Source organism: Protopterus annectens, chromosome 2.part1, assembly GCF_019279795.1.
Source record: "Protopterus annectens isolate FY-2018-M chromosome 2.part1, PAN1.0, whole genome shotgun sequence".
Classification (NCBI taxonomy): Eukaryota; Metazoa; Chordata; order Ceratodontiformes; family Protopteridae; genus Protopterus; species Protopterus annectens.
The window spans coordinates 1529976426-1529989380 of NC_056729.1; the positions used below are offsets into that span (position 1 = coordinate 1529976426).

The 12955-nt window shown below is 35.8% G+C and overlaps 1 protein-coding gene across 1 annotated transcript in view; it reads left to right on the top strand.

Annotated features, from left to right (window-relative positions):
* The first annotated feature begins 10628 nt into the window (after positions 1-10628).
* The window catches only part of PANK4 (pantothenate kinase 4 (inactive)), a 1309469-nt gene continuing 1307142 nt past the window's right edge, over positions 10629-12955 (top strand). Inside the window, exon 1 of the mRNA XM_044063577.1 lies at positions 10629-10806. Coding sequence (XP_043919512.1) covers positions 10689-10806 — 118 coding nt within the window. The 5' untranslated portion in view covers positions 10629-10688. The remainder of the gene's footprint in view (positions 10807-12955) is intronic.

Here is a 12955-nt window from a genome sequence, read left to right on the forward strand (position 1 = left end):
CATATGGAAAAAATACCAAAATGTGACCACTTAAGTATACTGATACTTTCCATCAAAATACAGTAACTTAATAGTGCTACCAATAACTAACAACTGCTCCAAATTGTACAGAAGGTTTTCCAGCATATTTTAGTTATAGGAACAGAACGACAATTACATCAAACATTTTCTTCCAATATTAATTGATGATGATCAGACTGGATTAATATTAAACAGACTGATGCAAGATAATATTGAAAAAATAATCACACTAATTGACTATGCTAATTTCACAAAAAGTAATGCTCAATGATTGGTTTAGCTATAAATAAGACATCTGATTCTGTTGAATGGTCACATCTATCAAACTTATTTAATATATCTAATTTCTAAAATGATTTTACGTCATTTATTAATTAATTTTATTCAAACACTTTGCTTTTGTTAAATTAAGTTCATATTTATCAAATAAATTAAAATTAAAAAGGACCCTAAACAAGGCCATCCTTTGTCACCCATATTATTTGATCTACTTATAGAATTGGTCATTAATTATACAGGATCAAATTTGGATATTACTGAATTTAATATAAATACATTATATTAAAAATGCAGCTTTTGTTGATATCTTATAAACTGTACGTAATATAAATTCACCTTTGTCACCTTTAATAAATTCTTTAAAATATTTTGAAATAATTTCAGGTTTAACTTTTAATCAAAATAAAACAAATGTTAATTAATAAGAAATCAAATGAGATACTAAAAGTAACAGAAAAAATACCAAAATGTGACCACTTAAGTATACTGATACTTTCCATCAAAATATAGCAACTTAATAGTGCTACCAATAACTAACAACTGTTCCAAATTGTACAGAAGGTTTTCCAGCATAGTTTAGTTATAGGAACAGAATGACAATGACATCAAACATTTTCTTCCAATATTAATTGATGATGATCAGACTGGATTAATACTAAACAGACTGATGCAAGATAATGTTGAAAAATAATCACACTAATTGATTATGCTAATTTCACAAAAAAGAATGCTCAATAATTAGTTTAGCTATAAATAAGGCATCTGATTCTGTTGAATGGTCACATCTATCAAACTTGTTTAATATATCTAATTTCTAAAATTATTTTACTTCATTTATTAATTAATTTTATTCAAACCCCTTTGCTTTTGTTAAATTAAGTTCATATTTATCACAATAAATTAAAATTAATAAGGACCCTAAACAAGGCCATCCTTTGTCACCCATATTATTTGATCTACTTATAGAACTGTTCATTAATTATACAGGATCAAATTCAGATATTACTGAATTTAATATACATTATATTAAAAATGCAGCTTTTGTTTATATCTTATAAACTGTAAGTAATATAAATTCATTTTTGTCATCTTTAATAAATTCTTTAAAATATTTTGAAATAATTTCAGGTTTAATTTTTAATCAAAATAAAACAAATGTTAATTAATAAGAAATCAAATGAGATACTAAAAGTAACAGTAAATTTAATTGGAACAATAAACAAATTAAATATTTCGGTATAATATTAATTCCTAACTGTAAAAATATGGTGATTGTTCATTGACAACATAGTTTGGCTATAATCATACCATTAATTAATAAATGTAATAAGTGTTTTACCATGAAAGAAAGGTTGACTTTAATCAAAATAATTATTTTATCTAAGATTTTGTATATTTTTCAAAATATTACAATTTTTCCTTCTAGAGACATTATAAAGAAATGTAATAGTATATTTCAAAGTTGTTTTGGCATCCTAATTGAGAATAGCTTTAAACCTCATAAAAGAAACTGGGAATCTGGTGGTATTGGTTTCCCTAATTTAGAAACATATACTCTATTGTCAGATGTTAAAATAGTATTACAATGGATTAATCCATCATATATAGCTAAATGGAAATCAATGTATGAAAATATATGGTTGGATATTAATGATTCTAATTTCAAAATACACTATAAGATACTACCTAATCATTTTATGTGGTTATTGAAGAAGTATTTTGCTAAAATACAGGTAATCTGTCAAATTCATATTATATAAACAATAATCTTAAGGTATTTAAAAAATGTATACTTGAAAATATGGACATGAATGCATGTTTTTTATCTTATTTCCTTTTGCTTTACTGAATATTGTATATACTCCTCAAATATTTCTAAAATGATGATTTTAGAGAATAGTAATATAATTTTTTTGAATAAATGTTTGAATGGCAACAAAATATTAACTTCTGAATTCTTAATATCAGATATGATACAGATATGAATAATTAGCACACTATATAAAGGAATAGACAGCTGTCTCCTCTTACACTCAGTCATTGTCGTCCTTCATAGAGCAGAGCCTATGGTTAGTATAGTTGACCCTGATACTGCAGGAGCTCTGCCACAAGACCTTACACCTACAGGTTTGCTGAGAATTTTATCATTGTTTAATGTAAGCATGTTTATCATGAAGAACCTTGCTGTGTATTAATTTTAATCAGTTAAATACATGCCTGCTCTGTCACTGAAAGTCTCTGTGAAATAATCTATGTACTCTAAGGACATCTTACTAAGTTGGTCATTGTCCCCTTTTGCTTGATCAGTAGACTATAATGCATATGACACTTATAAAGTCTCAGGAAATGAAAGACAACCTGTTTTACTTGCATCTCTTTGTTAATTGCCTTGCTCTCTCTATAAACTGATAACTCTCAGTTATAAATTGACCTGATGGTGGGAAGCCCACTATGCTCCCCTACCCTACCCCCAATTCCAACCCACCTCCTCTTATTCTAATATCATACTTCCTACATACACATTTCACTTGTGACTCTTATTCCAAAACCCTCCTCAAATTATCATACTTCTTCCATACATACATTTCTGTTTCTTATTTCCTACTTTGCTATCTCTACTTAATTTCAGCCCCCCAACTCTCTTTCTCCCTCCCATACTGCTTTGTACTATATCCATTTATAACCACAACCCTCCCTAAGTGTCTATCGATTCCGCATAGTATATTTTCCTTTTCCCAAATAAACCATCATTTTTTTTATTTTGACTGCATCGTTATACTTTAGCCTTTCATACCCTTCTACTTCTTATAGTCTAGAGAAGATACCAAGACAATGTAAATCTCTTCTTTTATAGCAAATACTTCTGTCCTTACCTATCCTCTTCCAGCTTTCAGAATCCATTATCACTGAATCTCCTGCTGTCCTGCAACTTCCTGTTTCCTACTTCATTGATACTTACCCACTACCTGACATCTATAAAATACAGATTCATGCACTTAATTATGCTACTCATCAGCTTATACTCTATTCTTCTCCTGCTGTGCCAGCTTTCATCATACCATGACTCGATAATATCTCTCAACATCTCTCCAGCTCTGTCCCAACCACCTATCCATGTTTCTTTGTCTTTACACTCTCCACACATTGCACTAAACCTATTAAATATTGCCCCTCACCTTTATTATAAATATAGACTGATTAACTGCACATCAACTCAAACCAAAACAAATTAAGTGCAAGAATCCTCTCCAAAAAGCAAGTATGCAAAATTCTCCAATTTACTAAAATCCTTCTAGGAAGAGATATATACCCTAATCCTGCCCCACCTGTCACAATGAACACTAAGATAATTCTCTCACACACACTTCTGTAACCCAAAAACAGCCAGTCCCCAACCATGGTGATTTTTGTTACAATAAATGTTAGAAGAATAAGAAAATAAAACTGCTGAATTACATGCCTGGATTACCCAACATAAGCCTGATGTTCTTGCTGTTACTGAAACTTGGCTTAAACCCAGCATAAACAACTTTGACGTTATGCCTTCTGGCTACAGTATCATCTATAATGACATATAAAAAGGAAAGGTGGTGGTATTGCTTTAATATTTCTCAGTAGCTACCACATTTTCCCTTACAGCAAACCAACACCAAAATTCAGTTCAGCAGCACTTCTTATTGTTTTCCACAAAATAAACAATTATAAACAAATATGAATTACTATCCTTTCTATCCCTCCTGGTGACAATACAGCTATACCGGAAGATATCCAACACCAGATATCCATAACATTTCCACAAAAAAATATATTACTAGGTGATGTGAATGTCATTTGGTTGGACATAAACTCTAACTCCTCTACATCTAGCATGAACGTATATGGTTTCACACAACTAATTAATAGCCCTACACATTATAGCAAGACATCAAATTCTCTATTAGAATAGACCTAGTATCAGATCCTAGCAAATACTCCACCACAGGAACAGTGTCATATTGTCTCAGTAATTATCTCCCTATCTATATGACCAGACATCTCACACATCCAGTTGAAAAGCATATTTATAAAATAACACACAACCTTTCCAAGTTTAAACCACAGATGTTCATTTCTACACTAACATCTATTAACTGGAAATTCTTAAAAATCCTCCACTTAGATGATGCAGTAACTGAATTCAATACAAATTTTCTAAATATCCTAAATAGCCTTGTACCTCCTAGAAGGAAGAGACTGAAAACAAATAATGTAGCTTGGCTATTCAGAAAGAGTAGAATGTTAATATAGGATAGAGAAAAAGCATGGAAAGAATGGCAAAAATATAATACACCTCAATATCTTGAAAACTTCAGAATGCTTCACAATTGCACTAAAAAGCAAACAAATGAACACAAAAAAATGACTAATAATAACTTTCAGTATAACATTAAACACAACCCTAAAACTTTTGAACATCCACTAAAGAAATCATACATCCCAACCAAAAATTCAACCCAAACCCCTCTCCCGACAACTCACCACTCGAAACTACAATACAGTTCAACTTTTATTTTACAGATAGTATAGCATCTCTACATAAGGATTCCTCAACATCTAATCCCAACCCTGCCCAACAGCAACATATCACCACATCCACTTTCACCTTCAAAGCTGTGCCAAAATCCTATATAAAACTACTCTTAAAAAAAACGTAAACCATGTTCTTCTTCAGCTGATGACCTTCCAAGCAAGTACCTAAAAATAGCAGGCAATAACATTGCCTATCCTGTTTTAATCCTTATAAATAGGCCAGTCCAGGAATCCCATGTTTCCTCTTTCTGGAAAAAGTCACACATTATCCCTCTGCACAAAGGAGGAAATTCAACAGACATTAATAACTTTAGACCTACAGCAATATTATCTACCCTTGCCAAAATACTTGAAAATGTATTCACAAACAACTGCTACACTATCTCCTGCAAGAAGAACTCATGTTCCCTACACAACATGGCTTCTGTCCTTCCCATAGTACTAGCACTGCCCTTCTAACCTATACAGATACTGTCAATAAAGTTACAGATAATGGCAAACTAGTCTCTTTCCTTATCTCTAGACTTGTCCAAAGCCTTCGACATAATTTGTTACAGCAAACTTCTACTTCAAATGTCCTCACTAGGTCTCTCTCAGCCCACCCTTCTGTGGTTCAGAAGCTACCAGTCCAATAGGTATGTCAGTAAAATGGCACTCCATGCTCTCTCCTTACCTCCCAAGCACCACCTGTGTACCCCAAGGCTTTATCCTTGGTCCTCTCCTATTTAACAATTTCACCAACACCCTCTAGAAATCTACACAACAGGCCACCCTAATACAATATGCAGATGATTCTACTCACATTTGCACATCTGACAACATAGTACACCCCAAAAAATTACTCAGGAAGCTTTAACAGGCACTGAAACATGGCTTCGTAAATCACAACTCATGCTCAGCCCAAAAGAGACTAAACTATTACATTTTTCCCCAAATCCCTCTTTCATGAAAAAACTAAATTTAAAGTTGTATCTCTACTACGGGCACTCATAAAATCATCTAAGGCCAGCTTTGAGAGAAAAATTGCACAGGCGACTAAGGATAATCACACGGCTTTCTTTAGTTATGTTAGTAATCTGGGTGGGAATTCCCAGATATGCTCAGAATTAGTCCAAAATGACAAAAAATACATCGAATCCACAGACATTGCCAACATGCTAGCTAACAGGTTCAGCGCAAACTTCTTCCCCCCCTCCCCACCAAAAGGGCAAATATCTATCCCAGCAGAGTGCTGCCCCCCTGACATCTCAGATGCTCAGGTAAGAGCCGCCCTCTCCAAAGCAAAAACCACAGCATCAATGGGACCAGTCGGTGTCCTGGGCTGTGTCCTACATGAACTCCAAGAAGAGCTAAACCCAAACATAAAACTACTGTTCAATCTCAAACTTACTACAGGATATGTACCCAAAGAGTGGTGTACAGCAACAGTGGTCCCTCTCCACAAAGGTGGTGCCTCAACGGATCCTGGAAACTATCGCCCCATAAGCCTGACTAGCTTGGTCTGCAAAGCTATGGAAAGGATCATCATGGACCTCATAAATAAAGATATTGGGGACCTACAGACACTGGATCCTACCCAGTTCGGCTTTGTTAAGGGAAGATCCTGCCTCTTAGACCTGGTCGATTTCTTTGAAACAGTCACCAAGGCCATTGACGAGGGGAAGGTGGTCCACACAGCCTACCTGGACCTCGCAAAAGCCTTCGATACAATATCCCACTCGGGCATTATAGATAAGCTCACCAGCTTAAATATAAACCCTTTGTCACTAGATGGGTTGCAAACTGGCTCAAGGACAGAACCCACATGGTTAGAATTGCAGGAGCCATGTCAGACTCCAAACCAGTTACAAGTGGTGTCCCACAAGGCTCAGTCCTGGGACCTCTCTTGTTCGGTATATATTTCTCGGAGGTACAGGCCAACATGGAAGGACTGTGGCTGACCAAGTTTGCAGATGACTGCAAACTGGGCGCCATAATCGACTCTCCAGCTGACACAAGCATCCTCCAAAAGGGCCTCATAGAAACAGACAACTGGTGCCAGAGCCATGGCCTCAAGCTAAATGCCAAAACTGTATAGTTATCCCTTTGGCAAAACAAAGTGCCCACAAATTACCACATAGGTGGTAATCCATTAAGTACAGAAGAAGTAATTAGGGACCTGGGGACCCAAGTTGATAGCAATCTCTCATTTGACAACCACGTGGCCAAAGTGGTTAGAAAAACATTTTATATAGCCCACCTAATCATGAAGGGGTTCACATCTAGATCAGGGGAGGTCATCGTGCCTCTTTACTCATCCCTCATCAGGCCCATAATTGAGTACAATGCCCCTTTGGGATGTACCTTACCAGACACCTGCAGCAACTGGAAAGACCCCAAAAGTACCTCACCAAGAGGATCAAAGGGCTCAAACAGATGCCATATGCTGCCCGGTTAAAGAAACTACAGCTCTACTCAGTGGCATACCACCTGCTCAGAGGCGATCTGTGCCTGATGTATAAAGCCATGTCCAACCCGGAATTAATGGACATGCTGCACCTCAGAAAATCCAAATCCCATCGAGCCACGTGCTCGAGAGACTTGAACCTCAGCACTGAAATAAATAGGACATGCTGGAGGGACAGATTCATAACCCAGAGGCTGCCTTCACTCTGGAATAAAATCCGAGTCCAGGTTAGGCAGAGTCCCTTACTGACTCTCTTCAAGAGGAATCTTGATGAGTGGATGGGAGATCATAGGTTTACCCCAGGTATCACTTCTGTGTCACTGTTAGACAGAGGCACAGTATACTAACCTCGAAAAAGGGCATAGCAAAATTAATTTAAAATGGGTGGCGAAAGCCAAACACACTCTGGCTAGGCTTATAAATGCCCTAGGGCAAATAGCTTAGTATGAACCTATGAACCTATGTAATACAACCATTGAAGTCACTTCTCATAGCAAACTATTACGGGGTGATAGTGGATGATAATCTTACAATCGATCTGCATATACAAGATTGCATAAGAAAAACTAATCAAATACTACGGATGTTTACAGAGCCAAAAAGTTTCTCATCAACGCAACTAAAACTACACTTACTACTACTTATCTCTTCCCTACTCTACTTTATGGTACGCACATCTTTACTATCCTCCATGCTTCACAAAAATTATAATCTGAAAAATGCTATAACAAAGTTACTAAATTTGCAGCACATACCTTTTCAGATCCCCACCAATATATAGCACTGAAAAACCTAAATTGGTTAGAACTGCCACATCAACTAACATATATACAACTTTTTACCACCTATAAAATTATCCAGCATCCATTTACCTGTCCAGCACTAAAAAGCAGTCTTCACAACTATGTTCCCAGTCAGTCATTGCGATCCATTGACCAAAAACTCCTGTCTGTCTACAAACTTAGCAAATCTGCTAGGCTGTGCTTGCACAAGGTTGCTCAGGCCTAGAACTCCTTGCCTGTGTCCATTAGGTCTATACCCTCCCTCCCATCTTTTAAAACCACTCTGAAAGACTTTCTAGCTAAAATCTGTCTCTTTTCTTGATCAAAACCAGGGAAAACTATATTCCTAAATGTGAACAAGTACCATTTCATTCCTTATACCTCCTTAATCTCCCTTCTTCAGTTATTTCCTTACTGCTGTCAAATTCTCTTGTCTGACTTTCTCTGTAAATATACCATAAGCCTGTTTTCCCTCACTTCATATTGCAGTTCCTATTTCTGATACACTAACATACCTTTAATTTCTCTACAAATTGTCTAAAATTTCTCTAAATATTAAATGATTGCCATGTATCTTGTATAGATCCTTAACCAATGTTTTTATATTATGTCTAACTTGTTATAATTATTTAAACTACAGATGTTTTGTTTTATTTTTGCAAGTTGTAAATTTGTTGTTCTTAAAGTGTTTTGTAATAATTTGGAGGTTTTCTCCCTGGGCCTCCTCTGAAAATGGGCTTCTAGCCAGTTGGACTTTCCCGGTACTCAAATGTCAATAAATAAGCACATAAATAAATAATATCCAAAACAGATTTAAAGCAGAATACACTTAAAAGAAATACTCCTACTATAACTGAAGTATCATATAAAATAAATTAAACAGTGAGGTTAATAAATCATATTTATCTAAAATATTTAAAATAATAAGAAACCATAAATCATTTATTGAATGCAATTATTGGGATTATGCTTCAAAAATAAATATCCCAGTCTTAAAAGAAAAAGAAGAAAGGTTGTTGCAATCATCAGCAAATACCCCTTCCTTATACTGTAGATTATATTTATGGAAATATATATTTTTCTCACACCTCAGAAAACAGAAATTATGTATAAAAAACAAGACACTGGATGTTGGAGATGTAAATCAGCAACATATTTTTTTGATTTAGTTGTACAACCTTTTTGAAAGAAATTAATAACTTTATGCAAGCATTATGCCCTGATAATGTCAGCCTTAAATCTTCAGTTATATTTAACGTTCCAGTTTTTATATACCATTCTGAAACTACAAAAAAATCTGTTCTTGGAGTATACCAGCAACAGCTAGAAAAGTAATAACTAAAAATTGGAAGAATGAAGCTACTCCCTCAATTGTGGGATTTAATAATATTGCTGAAGCTTTGTCAGACTAAATTAAGAGCTATTAAGATGAGAACAACTAGAATAACTTCTAAGTATAATTGTTGGCTGAAGTTGAGTACCTTATTGGAGATATACTGATGAATTATTTTATTAATTTATTTTTATTTGACATTTGTTTACTGGGAATGTCCGACTGGGATAATATCCCATTTTCAGCAGAAGACTGGGGAGAAAAGCTCCACATTGACACAACTGCTGAATTATTATAGATAGTTTGATATGGCTGCATCTGTATAGAATTATTGTTATTTGCTGTTTAATGGGCGGTTTTATTTTCAGATATTCATATGTTAAAAAGTTTAATAAAGTATTATTTTATTCTTTGTTGACCAGGTGAGTCCCACTAGGCTAGTAACTTCTTTTCAGGGGAAACCCGAGGTGGTATTTGTACTATTTGGGGGAGTTTGGTGAGGGCATCAGGGAAACCCCTCTACTCTTTTCCATAGGTGCTATGGGATCTTTTACAGACACCTGAGCTACCACCAGATGGAGCAGATGGGGCATCAATTTAAGGTCTCCTCCAATTAACTGCACACTCAGGAATGAAGCACCTCACATATGCTGCTCTGCATATCAGAAATCAATCCATACTTCTCAGCTGTCCAGATTTTCACAGAATGTCCAGATTTTTTGCCTCATATTTTTGGTCTGTTCCTCATAAAATGTGTGGGTTTTTTGGATTTTTGTGGCAACTCATTGAGAAATTAATTAATTATATAATGACAGGCATTTGAGTTTCAGACTTAATATCCTTCAAAAAGTGCATGGTAACACAAGATATTTTATCAACTTTCTAAGTTTATAAGAGCGATATTTAAAATGTGTCTGTATTTTTGGTGCTTTGTCCCCCACATTATTTGGTTTGGTCAGGATTTTTTGTGCCAAGAGGTTGACAGCTATGAATCGATCTAATTGGTGTGGGAACAGAACCTTCTGCTCCAAAGACGAGTGTCTTACCTGTTTCACTACTGACACCGATAAAACACACACACACACACACACACACACACACACACACACGCGCGCGCGCGTCCCGCCCGTTCCACGCCTCTAAGGGCGTGGTTTATTACAGTTTATCTTCCGCCCACCACGGTTTAACATACTAAGCACTTTATTATCATACTTTACGTAACGATAACGCGTACGATAGCCAACCAGGCAACAATAAAATGGCTGCGTGCAATGGGAAAAGCACGTCTAACCACAGCATGGATAAGAGCATCACTCTTCCTCCAGATGAAATTTTCCGTAATCTTGAAAATGCCAAGAGGTTCGCAATTGATATAGGTAAAGCAACATACTGCAATCTATTTACCTTGCCTTGCAATGGTATGTGCTTGTGTGCCCAGTCCTGCACCTTGTTTACTGTTGCTGCTCTGATAGTGAGTTGGGGAGGGGGAGTCAGAAAAAAGCCGCTAAGCATCATGGAGAAGTTAGTTCTTTTTTGTGGCTAACTGTATTACAACGGTATTGATAGTCTGTCGGGAAGCACTACATTACCCAGCAAACCTCTCAATCATTTATCTTTTGGTTTCTGGGTATCTGAGTTCCGTATGGTGGCACCTTAGTATGGGAAATTATTACCTTAACAGTTTATGCCTTTAATTCCCGGGGTCTAGTATTACTTTTTTTTTTTTGTAAGGTTTGCCAGATTTGTCAACAAAAGTTACCAGCAGTTTTTTTGTCTGCAGCAGTAGACATTGATCACTTTATTATCAGATTCCAATGTTGGCGTGCCAACTGACTGAAAAAATGCAATCTTAGTTTTAATTAAAACTAACAATATATTTCTCCGTTATTATATTATCTGTTATTATAAGCCCACAAGAATTGCTGCACTGACTGGCGTATGCAGATTTTATTTCAATTTTTCTGGAGGTTATGTTAACTACGTGAATGAAAGTTAATTGCATGTGTGTTTTAAGATTAGAAAGTAAAAATAAAACTTAATACACTGCTGGGTTTCAGTTTCGTTTGGCTGTGCAGTTAAGCTTACATTCTTCATTCTGTTATGTCACTGTGTGTTTATAGTTTGGATATTGCAAAGTAGCATTTTGTGCACCGATCGTGAAGGTTCGTTTATATTAGTTGTGATGGTGGTTTAGTGAAAATAAAAATAATATATGCATTGTAATGTAGGTAGTATAACACTTGCTCAGTTAAGTGTTTTCAGATTTAATTTTTTTTAATTTTATATGTAGATTCGCTGTCTTTAGCTATGAATCGTTTCTTTGATTCAGCCTGTACAGTTAGAAGTTTTTGAGTTATTATGACAAAATTGTGTAGAGTAGCCGAACCTAGTAGTATTTTAGTGTCCTGTGTTAATGGCAAAGGGTCGAAAAATGCTGTCCCCACCTCAAAAACAGGGCGCCTTTACTTTAACGCGAGGACCTTCTAAAACCAGACCATTCGCAGGGGGATGCTGCTGCCGTGGTAACATAATCGTCGTGCATATGTAATCCCCGTCCCTACTGGCTTTACTTATTTTTGGAACTTGAATGTACACCTCTTCCTTCTTCCCTTACAGTAGGTGTGCTCTAGGAGTTGGACGTTAGTTGTCAACTGCGGTCAGAGGAGAGAAAAGAAATGATAACCCACGCCTAGTTCGCTGTATTTAATTGGTTTCTTAGTCCTATGAAATTATTGTGTCGTGCTTTTGAAAACGGTTATATACCAAGTCCGGGTGAGAGATTATTTTATTTGCAAGCCTAAATAATTATAGTTAGCTGTTTGACCATTTCCAGTAATTGTCCATTGGCACCAAATGAAAGAATCTGTTTTGTTTTTTCAGCTGGTGGGTAATGTTTTAGCTGATTGTGCTGTCAGATTTTCTGCCATTAATTAGTGGTAATGCAGTATGTTTTAAACTGACATGGAGTTTTGACTTTATATAATATATATTCATATTCTTTAAAGTTTATTTTTGTGACAAGGAGAGGCAGAAGTTATATTTTGGAATGCAGTGGTGCCAGAAGCTGTTGAAGGTGTGTGTGTGTGTGTGTGTGTGTGTGTGTGTGTGTGTGTGGGGGGGGGCACTTACTGCTCTAAAAAGGGCAATTTTTAAAAAACTATTTACTACCACAACATGTTGACTTGGAGGACGTTTTAAGCTTAACCAGTTTCCCTTTTGGTGCTTGAATTAACATTTGATTGGTCTAACCTATGTCATAGTTGATAATTGTATATTAGTCTTAGTGAGAATAACTGTGTTCTTACCATAGATAATTTGAGGGACCCATGTAAGGGATGTAGCATTTAGGAACTGCCTCTAGCCTTTAGTGGCACAAGGGGTAACCTAGGGTGTGTTTTCGACACCCATCCTTGGATCCAAGTTGCATTTGAATATGGACATGGATGTGCTTTGGGGGGCACTTACTGCTCTAAAAAGGGCAATTTTTTAAAAACTATTTACTACCACAATATGTTGACTTGGAGG